General features: G+C 45.7%; 1 protein-coding gene across 1 annotated transcript in view; it reads left to right on the forward strand.

The window, feature by feature from the left end:
* The window catches only part of LOC126996804 (glucose dehydrogenase [FAD, quinone]-like), a 161,504-nt gene that overhangs the window by 58,428 nt on the left and 90,397 nt on the right, over positions 1-12,679 (forward strand). Inside the window, exons 4-5 of the mRNA XM_050857666.1 lie at positions 6,723-6,915; positions 7,252-7,386. Of these exons, the coding sequence (XP_050713623.1) occupies positions 6,723-6,915; positions 7,252-7,386 (328 nt within the window). The remainder of the gene's footprint in view (positions 1-6,722; positions 6,916-7,251; positions 7,387-12,679) is intronic.

The raw sequence follows: 12,679 nt of genomic DNA on the forward strand, positions 1-12,679 counted from the left end.
AAATCCCTTCATCCATTTATAAACTTCGATCAAGTCTCCTCGCAACCTTCGCCTTTCTAGAGAGTGTAGATTTAACTGCTTTAGCCTGTCTTCATAAGGCAAGTTTCTCACCCCCTGAATCATCTTTGTCATCCTCCTCTGTACAGATTCTAACATCTTGATATCCATTCTATAATAGGGGGACCAGAACTGAACTGCATAATCGAGATGAGGTCGAACTAGTGCTAAGTAAAGTTTGAGGATGACTTCAGCGCTCCTATTGCTCACGCTCCTTGAGATGAAACCTAGTACTCTGTTTGCCCGATTTTTAGCCTGAATGCATTGAGCCCTAGGACGGAGGTCAGCGCTCACTAGGACTCCTAAGTCTCTCTCACGCCCAGATCTGCTTAGATGAGTGTCATTTAAGGAGTAATTGTGTAAGGGGTTATTCCTACCTACACTCAAAATGCTACACTTCCCGACATTGAATTCCATCTGCCACTTCCTCGCCCAATCATATAGTCTGTCAAGCTCATCCTGGAGAACGGTAGCGTCGCTGTCTGATTGGATTACTCTACCGATCTTGGTATCATCTGCGAACTTACTGACATCGCTACTAATTTCTGTGTCCAAGTCATTGATGTAAATAATAAAAAGCAGAGGACCCAGCACCGACCCCTGTGGGACTCCACTCGTAACACTGCCCCATTCAGATTTCCTACCATTGATGTGCACTCTCTGCTTCCTACTACTAAGCCACGCCCTGATCCAGTTCAAAACTTTCCCATCTACGCCGTGAGCCTGTAATTTTAGTAATAGCCGGTGATGAGGGACTTAGTCGAACGCTTTACTGAAATCTAGATATAATATGTCATAGTTTTCATCTCTGTCAACCGCCTCGATTACTTTAGTGTAGAAAGGCAACAGGTTAGTAAGGCAAGACCTACCCTTTGTGAACCCATGTTGTGAATCATGAATTAAATTATGCTTTTCTAGATGGTCCCGAATGCTCCGGGCTATAATTGACTCTAACATCTTTCCCACAACTGATGCTAAGCTAATTGGGCGATAGTTTGAGGTGGCTGACTTGTCTCCCTTTTTGAAAATCGGCGTCACATTAGCTACTTTCCATTTATTGGGCACATACCCAGAATTTACCGACATCTTAAAGATATCGGCAAGAGGGCCACTAAGGACTTCCTTGCACTCTTTCAGAACCCTTGGGAATACTTAGTCTGGGCCCGGCGATTTGTTTTTCTTCAACCTACCAATCTCATCCTGGACTACTTGCCTAGTGATGATCACATCCCTCAACTTGTCGTTCTCGTCACCCTCATATATCTGAACTCTCTCCGGAATGGTTGTTAGATTTTCCTGCGTGAAAACTGAGAGGAAATAGTCATTCATCATTTGGCTCATATCTTCTCCATTCTCAACGAGCTCACCCGTGTTTGTTTTCAACGGTCCAATTCTGTCCCTTGTTTTCGTCCTGTACAATTTGAAGAAGCCCTTGGGATCGCTCTTGGCCTCGTTTGCTACCCTAATCTCATAATTTCTTTTTGCTAGGCGGGTGTTCTTCCTCACCGACCTGGCTAGCTCAACATACCTACCCCTGAGGTGGATCTCTCCGTTCTTTATTTTCCTATAAATTCCTCTCTTCAAGCCTATTTCATGCTTGAGTCTGCGGGTCATCCATTTGGGGTCGTTATTTTCCTTCCTACGTGCTTGGTAAGGGATATGCTGTCTCTGACCCTCTGCAATTTCTCTAACTAAATTATTGTAGGTCATTTCTACATGGTTCCCCTGTCTTTCCGGTTCCAGCCCTGAGATCTGGCCCTCATCCAGCCCTAAGGTTTCCCAATTTACCTCCTCAAGGTGTCTTCTGAGCCCCTCATAATCAGCTCTTCTAAAGTCGGGCACCAACACAGGGTTGAGTTCATGGGTCACCGCCCAGTCTAATTTAAACCTAATTTCCTTGTGATCACTGCCACCTAATTCTCCCCCAACATCTAGCTCGCTGATCATATACTCGGTGTTAGTTAAGACCAAGTCCAGAATGTTGTTATCCCTGGTGGGCTCTGTTATTGTCTGCTTGAGAAAATTATCTTGTATTACTTTCAGAAAATCCTCAGACTCTAGATCACCCACCACGCCTTCCCAATCTATATTCCTATAGTTAAAATCCCCCATTATGCAGACATTTTTGCTCCTGCTCGCCCTGCCTACCTCTTGCAGTAATATATCAGTGTCCTGCCTGCTGAGGTTGGGTGGCCTGTAAAGAACCCCTAGAATTAGTTTGTCTTTCCCTTTGTGGACGTCCACCCAAACTGATTCTGAGTCGCCATTTGTTTGAATAGAGTTGTTAGCGGAACATTTAAGTGTGTCTTTAACATAAAGTGCCACCCCCCCTCCCCTTCTTCCCTTTCTATCTTTGTGAAACATCTGGTAACCATCTATTTCATACTCAGACATGAAGTTTTTGTTGGCAGTATCTACCCATGTTTCCGTGATAGCTATAATGTCGAATTTCTCGACACATGCTTTCCCCCTCAGTAGATCTATCTTGTTCCTGAGACTCCTACTGTTGGTGTAATAAGCCGTTAGCCCATCCTTTCTTATACCCTTTCGATTTCTCCTGCGCCCCCTAGTCCCAGTCTGCGATGCATTGACAGGCCCTCCCCCCTCGCCTACTCTAAAAAATTCTGTAGGGTGCTAAGTGATCGCTCGAGGGAGTTAGCGAGAACCTCCACCCCCTGGAGTGACAGGTGCACGCCATCCTTGGCATACAAGGTGCCTTTATTGTAGAAGAGGTCCCAATTGTCAAGGAAAAGCCAACCATTTCGCTTACAGTGGGCCGCCAGCCTGCTGTTTACTGCTAAGGCTCTGGAAAGCCATCCCTCTCCCAACCCCCTCCTCGGCAAAACCCCACAAACAGCCGGCATCCCCCCGAAGTCCCTCACTTTAGCAAACGATTCCCTGAAGCGCCGGAATATCTCTTCGCTACCCACCTTACTGATGGCATTACCACCGTAACTGCAGAAGACGATTGGCTGTGTCCCCTCCCCTGCTAAAATTTCCGCCATTCTGTCAGATACATGCTGGATGCCTGCCCCGGGAAAGCACACTCGAAGCCTATTTTCCTTATCCCTTGAACAAAAGTACCTGTCAATGAACCTGACTTGAGAGTCCCCAACCACCAGTACTTTCCTCTTATTAACTTTGTCAGTAGACGGAAGGGAAGCCGCTACAGGAGGAGAGGGAGGGGGGGGCAGCAGGGGAGTGGGAGGAGGAGAGGAGGAGGAAGAGGAGGAGGAGGAGGAGGAGGAGGAGGAGGAAGAGGAGGACGATGAGTGGACGAAGGAGAGAGAGGAAGGGGATGACGTCGAAGGGGGAGGGGGGGAGGAGGAGGTGACTGAGGTGGTGGCGGAGGTGTTGGGGGAGGCAGGGGAGGAGGGGAGAGGGAGGGAGGCGGGGGAGGAGGAGGCGGGGAGGTAGTAGCAGAGGAGGGGGTAGTTGATATGGGGGAGGACAAGGAGAGAGAATGCGAGGAAGAGCAGGAAGAGACGGAAGGGAGGGAAGAGGTGGAGGAAAGGGGAGAGGGGGGTGATGAATGAGAGTCAGCGACGGCAGAAGGGAAGGGAAGTATGGTGGGTGTGGAGTGGGGAGATGGCGGGTGAGGAGAGGGGAGAGGGGAGGAGAGGAGAGAAGCGGCTGGAGGAGTGGAAGGGAAGAGGGAGATGCAGGAGGAGGGGGAAGTGAAGGGAGAAGGCACTAGCGAGGAGGTGGAGGCAGGCGGGAGAAGGGAGGCTGCTGTATGGGGAGAAGCAAGGGTGGAAGGAAGGGGGGGTGAGGTACCCCCGTGAGTAGATGAGCAGGAACACGTGCTACACGCTGTGACTCGCTCCGCCAAATATTTCATGTCCCGTGTTAACGAGTGGATCGTGGATTCCAGGTGCTTGATTTTTCTTTCATCTTGCTCTGCCTTGATGCAGAAACGGCAAGTCTCGCTTGCCCCGTTACTTGTCCTAAAGTACTGCGGAGCTTGGCGAAGGCCACAGTTAGAACAACGTTTCAAATTTGAGGGCATATTGGCTGATCCTTCCGCGGAGCGTAGTGAAACAGAGGGTCCCGGGTGAAACAAAGGGTCCCCTGGGAATACGGCCGGCGAGCGGGGTGTCTGGTGGCCTGGAAATTTCCGTTTAACAAGGAAAATTACAGCCTGAAACAGCACCTAATATGAACACTTCCTGGAAAATGAATAGGAAAAAAATACGTGTAGAACGTTTAGAAGGAGCTTGCGTGCACCACTGTGAGGTTGTGAGATGTATGGGGTTAGTACAGCGAAGGAAAGCAAGTGTGTTAAGGTGAGGGTGATGGAATGTAATGAATCAGAAATAACACTTAGCAGAGCAGAGTGTTGGGTAGTAGTAGTTGTTGTTCAGTCACTGCAGCACACTACAGCAACAGAACAGCCTCAGGAACCGCTGGGTAGCAGATAAGGAGCCAAAGCGTCGAAACACTGAGGAGCAAGGTGACACACGTGTACCCCCGAGGCTGGGGCAGGGTCAACTGAGGCTGGGGCAGGGTCAACTGAGGCTGGGGCAGGGTCAACTCCATATCCCTCTACCGCCTCAATTACTTTATTATAAAAGGAAAACAGATTTGTGAGGCACGATCTACCCTTCGTGAACCCATGCTGTGAGCCATTCAGTAAGCTTTGTTTCTCTAGATCAAGGGTTCTCAACCTTTTGCAAGCTGGGCCCCCCCAAAGCTGGTTCAATGCAGTTGGGGCCCCCCTCCACCCTGCTATACCCCCTTCCCCCCCCTCCCAACTATGCCACCATAGATAGATAGATAGATAGATAGATAGATAGATAGCCCTTGGCTAGGCTTTCATTGTATTGGCCCACACTATTATCATTTTTATTATTATCATTATTATTATTATTATTATTATTATTATTATTATTATTATTATTATTATTATTAATAATAATAATTTTATCATTATTATCATTATTATTATTACTATTATTATTATCATTATTATTATTATTATTATTATTATTATTATTATTATTATTATTATTATTACTACTATAATTATTATTATTATTATTATTATTATTATTATTATTATTATTATTATTACTAATAGCCAGTGAGCCCGTGATTTTTCGTGATTTTTTCCCCTCCCTTCTGTCCTCGCTCCCTCTCGGGAGTGTCCGTCCCGTCCCCCCCCCCCTTGGTTGAGAACCACTGCTGTAGATCAGGGCCTTTTGCAAGCTAGGCCCCCCAAAGCTGGTTCAACGCAGTGGGGCCCCCCTCCTCCCAGCCTACCCCCCCCCAGCTATGCCACCACAGATAGATAGATAGATAGATAGATAGATAGATAGATAGCCTTTGGCTAGGCTATTATTGTATTGGCCCACACTATTATTATGGTTATTATTATAATTATTATTATTATTATTATTATTATTATTATTATTATTATTATTATTATTATTATTATTATCATTATTATTATTATTATTATTATTATTATTATTATGATTATTATTATTATTACAAATAGCCATTGATTTTCCGTGAATTTTCCCCCTCTCGTCCTGTGCTCGCGCCCCCTCGGGAGAGTGTCCGCCGCGACCCCCGGTTGAGAACCACTGCTCTAGATGATCCCGAATGCTCCTGGCTATTATCGACTCCAGCATCTTGCCTACAACTGATGTTAAAATCATTCAAGAGAATTGTAACAAGACACCACTTCACTCGAAATTGACCACTTTGTTTGGCCTCGTTCTTTCTACTTTTGTTTGGAGCAGGGTCTAGCAGCTTTTTTTTTCGTTGTTGTCGTTCCTGTTGTTGCCGTTGTTGTTGTTTTTGCCCTTGAGTTGCCTCCTTTGCTATGAAAAAAAAATAGAAAAACACTGCTGAATGTTTAACCTCAGATCTTATCATTATCGAATGGGGCAGATGGAACTCAGCTTCTCCACCTGTCAAATCGACATAACCTTTAATAACACACAACTGTCACCTTCTTCTACAATAGACATTCTTGGTCGATTCTTAACTCAAAATCTTATCTGGAAACTTCATATCTCCTCTTCCGGTAAATCAGCTTCCTAGAGGTTAGGTGTTCTGTTTCGTCTCCGCCAGCTCTGTTCTTCCTCTCAGGTGCTGTCCATATAGAGAGGCCTTTTCTGCCCTTGTATGGAGTAAGCATCTCAAGTAAGGAGGGCTCCACACCTTCGTCACCTCAACTCCACTTCTCTTACTAGCAATCTTCTACCTATTAGAAATCCGCAGCAGTGTTGCGCCTCTTTCTATCTTCTATCTATATTATCATGCTAACTGCTCTTCTGAAGTTACTAACTGCGTGCCACCCCTCCCGTGGACCTACTGCACACGACTTTCCACTCTTCCTCATCCTTAAATCTCCAAATCCCTTATGCAAAAGTTTACCAGCATCTTCATTCTTTTGTGCCTTCCGGTGGTAAACTCTGCACCAGCCTTCCTCCGTCTGTACTTCCTTATGCCTACGACTTTAATTGGTTTAAGAGGAGAGTATTAAGACACCTCCTCCCGAAATTTACTTCTCTTCTGGTCCCACATTCTTTTTTTTTTTTTTATTGGGCTTTTTTGTTGTTTCTTGTTATTTTGCTCTTGAGCTGCCTCTTTTGCTTAACAAAGTCGCAAGTGAATCATAGCCCTTCTCATAGCTACAATACATATCCTTACAGTCGTGTCACTTCCCTGTCGGCAAGTCCCTGGGTGGCTCCTCCACCATCAACTGGATGATGTATGTGCGCGGCAACAGGCGGGACTTTGACAACTGGGAGGAAATGGGTAATCCGGGCTGGGGTTACGATCATGTCCTTAAATACTTCAAGAAGTCTGAAGACTACCGGGGTCCCGTTCGACGACCCGAGACAGGTTAGATTGTGTAAATTATTATTTTTTCTCTGTAAGTTATTTTAGCTTTCATTTAAGTTTAGCTTATTTTATCATTAGTTTATTTTAGTTTGTTTTATAATTATTAAAGAATGGTATTGTTCTCTTTTATAGCTTGACCGTTAATATGGGATAGTTTTTCACTTTCCATTTCTTGTGGGTTAAATAATGTTAGTAAGCATACATCAAATTGTATAATTCATAGGGGACTGTTTTAAAACCCATCGCAATCATCAATCCAGTACTATACATTAAGTGTCTTCCTTCACTCTAAATGAAGAAGTCGATTAAGATGTTATCTTCTGTGTTGTGGTACAGACTTCTACCGCGGCTTCGGGGGCCCTGCCAGCGTTGAGAACAAGCGCTGGGGAACACCACTCATGCACGCCATTCTCAAAGCCGGCAAACAGCTGGGTTACGATGTTGTGGATCCGAATGGACCGGAACAGATAGGTAAGGAAAGGTGTAAGGAGAGTGAACGAAGGTAACTATAAAAAGAGGGTACCGCTGATGAAAGAAGTACTAATTTTACAATATACGAGGCAGTCAAGGGTAAAACTAAAACTAAAACAAGAACAGCCCGCAGAAGCACTGGTCTCAAAAAATGAGCAAAAAAAAAAAATCAAATTCGTAATTGTAAAACGATTGGAAGAATTATCATGATACTCCCCACAAGGAAGCGTTAAAAACAAGCTTGACCGACACTTCCTTCAACTTAATATAAACTTAAGTAGAAATGCAAACTTTTGGAGCTATCTGATTAATGTAGAATCACTTAGATTTAAGGCTAGATCACCTAGTCTGGACCACAAATGTGTGATCTGAATTTTTATGTAAATCTGTGTAAGTGTAATTCTCTCTCTCTCTCTCTCTCTCTCTCTCTCTCTCTCTCTCTCTCTCTCTCTCTCTCTCTCTCTCTCGAAACGAAAGAAAGTTGATTACCATAGTTACCTGTAAGGTTCGATAAACAGATGTGTGAGTGCAAAGTTTACTGGTGCAGGCTGGTACAGATGCGTTGTGCGTATAACAAGCAGAGTGTGGACTGCAAATGGTGGGAAGCAGCAGGGGCGACGGCCAGGTGGGTTCTGCCGGCTTCGTGGTGCAGAGAGCTGACGTCGCTGTGGTGCCGATGGGTTGTGAAGCCTCGACTCTATAACCATAGCAACACTCCTTACATCTCCCTCCCCGGGCGAAGATGAAAGGACGAGGCGGTCTGGACATCGGCGATTACGTGTACTCCGACGCGGTGCTGCAGGCGTCGGCAAGGAGAATCGTACGCTACGGTTGCTAGCTCCTGAGCGAGTGGCTGGGGGTTCGGTGGAAGGTGAAGCATGTGTCCCCAAAGTCTGTGTCGTCTCTCCGGCATCAGGAACTTGCTGATGTCGATGACGTAGAAAGCGACGGTTCCTTCAGAATATCCGCCCGCTGGGAAGTTTTACGTGGTAGTCTCGATGTTTACCGATGCCAACCACTGTCCCCGTCCTGTCCCAGCGGTTAGAAGTACGGTCCTGTATCCGTACAGGTGTGCCGATGCGAAGCGGTGGTAGCGGACTTGCGGAGCGGTTGTAGTACCGCTCTGCTTTCTCCCGCCTCAGAGACTGCTTGGCGTCGCACTCCTCGTCGGCTGCCTGCCACTCGGGAGCGAAGGCGCGCCGGTGGGCTGGCACTGCGGTGCGGAAAGGGCGGCCATACAAGAGCGGGAGCCCGGAGCCTAGCTGGAAAGCTAACAAATTCAAACCCACATAGCAATGGTCCTTGTGTCAGCCCATGCATGAAAACTGAAGTCTGCCGGGCCTGCAGTGGTGGACAAAGCCATGAGGTCATGTCAAAGTTGTAGCCCCATAGCATTTATTAAGACCCTGACTTTGGTCCTGATCTCAACATCACGGTAGAGATAGCAGGATGGTCGCAAATGACTCCAATGGACAAGACAAACAACTTACATTCCGACAACATTTGGCTAATGTTAACTGTTTGGTCTGTAAAGATGGACAGTTCGTTTTGGAATGAAGATCATCAATGAACAATAGAAAGAGAGTGGGGGATAGGACAGAACCCTGCGGAACACCACTATTAATAGGTTTAGGGGAAGAACAGTGACCGTCTACCACGCAGAAATAGAACGGTCAGAGAGGATACTTGAGACAAAGGTACAGAGAGAAGGATAAAAACCATAAGAGGGTAGTTTGGAAAGCAAAGATTTGTGCCAGACCCTATCAAAGGCTTTCGATATGTCCAGCGCAATAGCAAAGGTTTCACCGAAATGGCTAAGAGGGGATGACCATGAGCCAGTTAGGAAGACAAGGAGATCACCAGTAGAAAGTCCCTTGCGGAACCCATACTGGCGATCAGATAGAAGATCAAAAGTGGAAAGGTCTTTTGAATCTTCCGGTTAAGGATTGATTCAAAAGATTTAGATATACAAAAAAAGTAAAGCTATAGGACGGTAGTTTGAGGGATTGGAACGGTCACCCTTCTTAGGCAGAGGCTGTATGAAGGCATACTTCCAGCAGGAAGGAAAGGTAGATGTTGACAGGCAGAGGCGTAAGAGTTTGATCAGGCAGGGTGTCAGCACGGAAGCACAGTTGTAGCAATAGTAGTAGTAGTAGTAGTAGTAGTAGTAGTAGTAGTAGTAGTAGTAGTCTTGATAGTAGTAGTTACAGTAGCATTAGCAGTAGTAGTGGTCGTACTAGTAGCGGTAGTAAAAGTAGTAGTAGTACTAGTAGTAGTAGTAGTAGTAGTAATAACAGTAGTGGTGGTAGTAGTAGTAGTAGTAGTAGTAGTAGTAGTAGTAGTAGTAGTACCAGTAGCAGTAGTAGTGGTCGTAGTAGTAGGGATAGTAAAAGTAGGAGTAGGTAGGAAGACACGTACCTAACGGGCGTAGGCCACTCCCGGTGAGGTATATTTGGAAAGCGAGGAGAGTGCTGAAACCCTCCATAGACCCTTCCAATTTCCTCACTTTCCGTTTCCTTATTGTATCATCAACACCAGAGGCCAGTTCAGGATGCTCTCTAAAGACAGATCCTCTCGCTTTCCACACCACACTACATTCACAAAACATACACACCTTTTCCCAAAAAAGTGAAATTCAAAAATGGCGCACCATTGCCTCAGAGTCCCCGCCTGGGGGGGGGGGGCACAACTTCCCCCAAGGAAGACTCCCCTTCTGGCTTCCGACTTGAGAGGTGTCTCGATAACTCCTTGAACCTCTTTCTTATCAAATTCTGCAACATTTGCGGTCTTCGTTCTAATTTTCATTCTGTAGAGTGTAGAGCATCATCTCTCCTCCTTTAAACCTCATCTTCTCTTCCTCACCGAAACACAGGTTTCTGAGGATATTGACAGCAATCTCTACTCTGTTTCCTCCTACTATCTCTATCCTAAATTTCAATCCAAACCTGGATGCTGCGTCTATGTACACAATGACATAACTTGCTTTCGAGCCCACAACCTTGACTCTTCTGAAATTTCCACCATCTGGCCAAGACTTCATTGTCATTCTATTATTAAATACATATGTGTCGTTTATCTCTCACCTAACTCTACTAACTATGTAAAACTCTTTGACTATTTGAACTCCAAAGTGGAGGACATCTTGACCCACTCTCCCTTCGCTGAAATTATAATCCTAGAAGATTTCAATGTTCACCACCAGCTTTAGCTTTCATCCTCTTTCACTGACGAGCCTGGTGAACAATCCTACAACTTTGGTCTCCTCAACGATCTAGACCAGTTGGGTCTACACATATACCCGACCGTCCTGGAGACAGGCCCAACATACTAGACCTCTTTCTTACATCTTACCCTTCTACTTACTCTGTCAAACTGTTCTCTCCGTTGGGCTCCTCCGATCACAACCTTATTTTTGTATCCTGTCCTATCGCTTCTGTACATCCTCTTGACCCACAGAAGTGGCGATGCTTCTGGCATTTTGCTTCAGCTCAGTGTTACGACCTGAGGATGTACTTTTCCGATTTCCCGTGGAATGATTATTGCTTCCAGGAGAGAGACCCCTCTGTGTGTGCCCAGCGCATCACAGAGGTGATTGTCTCTGGAATGGAGGCATACATTCGACGTACTTTCTCTACTCCTCATGCTAAAAAAACTTGGTTTAATCACGCTCTTTCTCGTGCTGTCAAATATAGAGAGGCAGCTCACAAAATATAGCAGAGCCTTCGAACTCCCGCTAACCATGCTCTTTACTTTTCCACCCGGAATCGTGCCAAATATATTCTTCGACTCGCCAAAAGTTCTTTCATCCATAGCAAATGTCAAAACCTTGCTTTCTCCAATTATTCTAGAGACTTCTGGCATCTAGCCAAAAATATCTCCTCCGACTTCACTTCTTCTTTCCCTCCTCTCCTTAACCCTGACGGCAGAACCGCCGTATCATCTATCTCTAAGGCTGAACTCTTCGCTCAAACTGTCTGTAACAACTCCACTCTGGATGATTCTAGGCATATTCCTACTACTCATCCCCCCTCTGACTCCTTTATGCTTGTTATTAAGATTCTTCAGAATGATGTTTTCTATGCCCTCTCTGGCCTCAACTCTCAGAAGGCTTATGGACCTGATGGAGTACCTCCTATTGTCCTTAAAATCTGTGCCTCCGTGCTGACACCCTGCCTGGTCAAACTCTTTCGCCTCTGCCTGTCAATATCTACCTTTTCTTCCTGCTGGAAGTACGCCTTCATACAACCAGGGCCTATAAAGGGTGACCGTTCCAATCCCTCAAACTACCGCCCTATAGCTTTACTTTCCTGTCTATCTAAAGCTTTTGAAACAATCCTTAACCAGAAGATTCAAAAGCACCTATCCACTTCTGACCTTCTGTCTGATCGCCAGTATGGGTTCCGTAAGGGGCGTTCTACTGGCGATCTTAACTGATTCTTGGTCATCCTTTCTTAGCCGTTCCGGTGAAACTTTCTCAGTTGCGCAAGACATATCGAAGGCTTTGGATTGAGTCTTGCACAAGTCTTTGCTTTCTAAACCGCCCTCTTTCGGATTCTGTACCTCTCTCTGTTCCTTTATCTTCAGTTTCCTTTCCGGCCGTTCTATCTCTGCTGTGATAAACGATCACTGTTCTTCCCCTAAACCTATCAACAGTGGTGTTCCACAGGGCTCTGTCCTATCACCCACTCTCTTGCTATTATTCATCAATGATCTTCTTTCCATAACAAACTGTCCTATCCACTCATACGCTGACGACTCCACTCTGTATTATTGAACTTCTTTCAATAGAGAACCCTATCAACAGGAATTACATGACTCCATACTGGAGGCAGCAGAACGCTTAACCTCAGCCCTTGCTATCATTTCCGATTGGGATAAAAGGAAATTCGTGTCCTTCAGTGCCTCAAAAACTCAATTTCTCCACCCATCAGCTCGACACAATCTTCCAAACACCTATCCCCTATTCTTCGACAACACTCAGCTGTCACCTTCTTCAACACTAAACATCCTCGGTCTATCCATAATTCAAAATAATAACTGGAAACTTCACATCTCCTCTCTTACTAAATCAGCCTCCTCAAGGTTCGACGTTCTGTATCGTCTCCGCCAGTTCTTCTCCCCCGCACAGTTGCTATCCATATACAGAGGCATTGTCCGCCCTCGTATCGAGTATGCATCTCACGTGTGGGGGGCTCCACTCACACAGCTCTCCTGGACAGAGTGGAGTCTAATGTTCTTCGTCTCATCAGCTCTCCTCCTCTTACTGATAGTTTTCTACCTCTTAAATTCCGCG

This window comes from Eriocheir sinensis, chromosome 11 (assembly GCF_024679095.1).
Source record: "Eriocheir sinensis breed Jianghai 21 chromosome 11, ASM2467909v1, whole genome shotgun sequence".
Lineage (NCBI taxonomy): Eukaryota > Metazoa > Arthropoda > Malacostraca > Decapoda > Varunidae > Eriocheir > Eriocheir sinensis.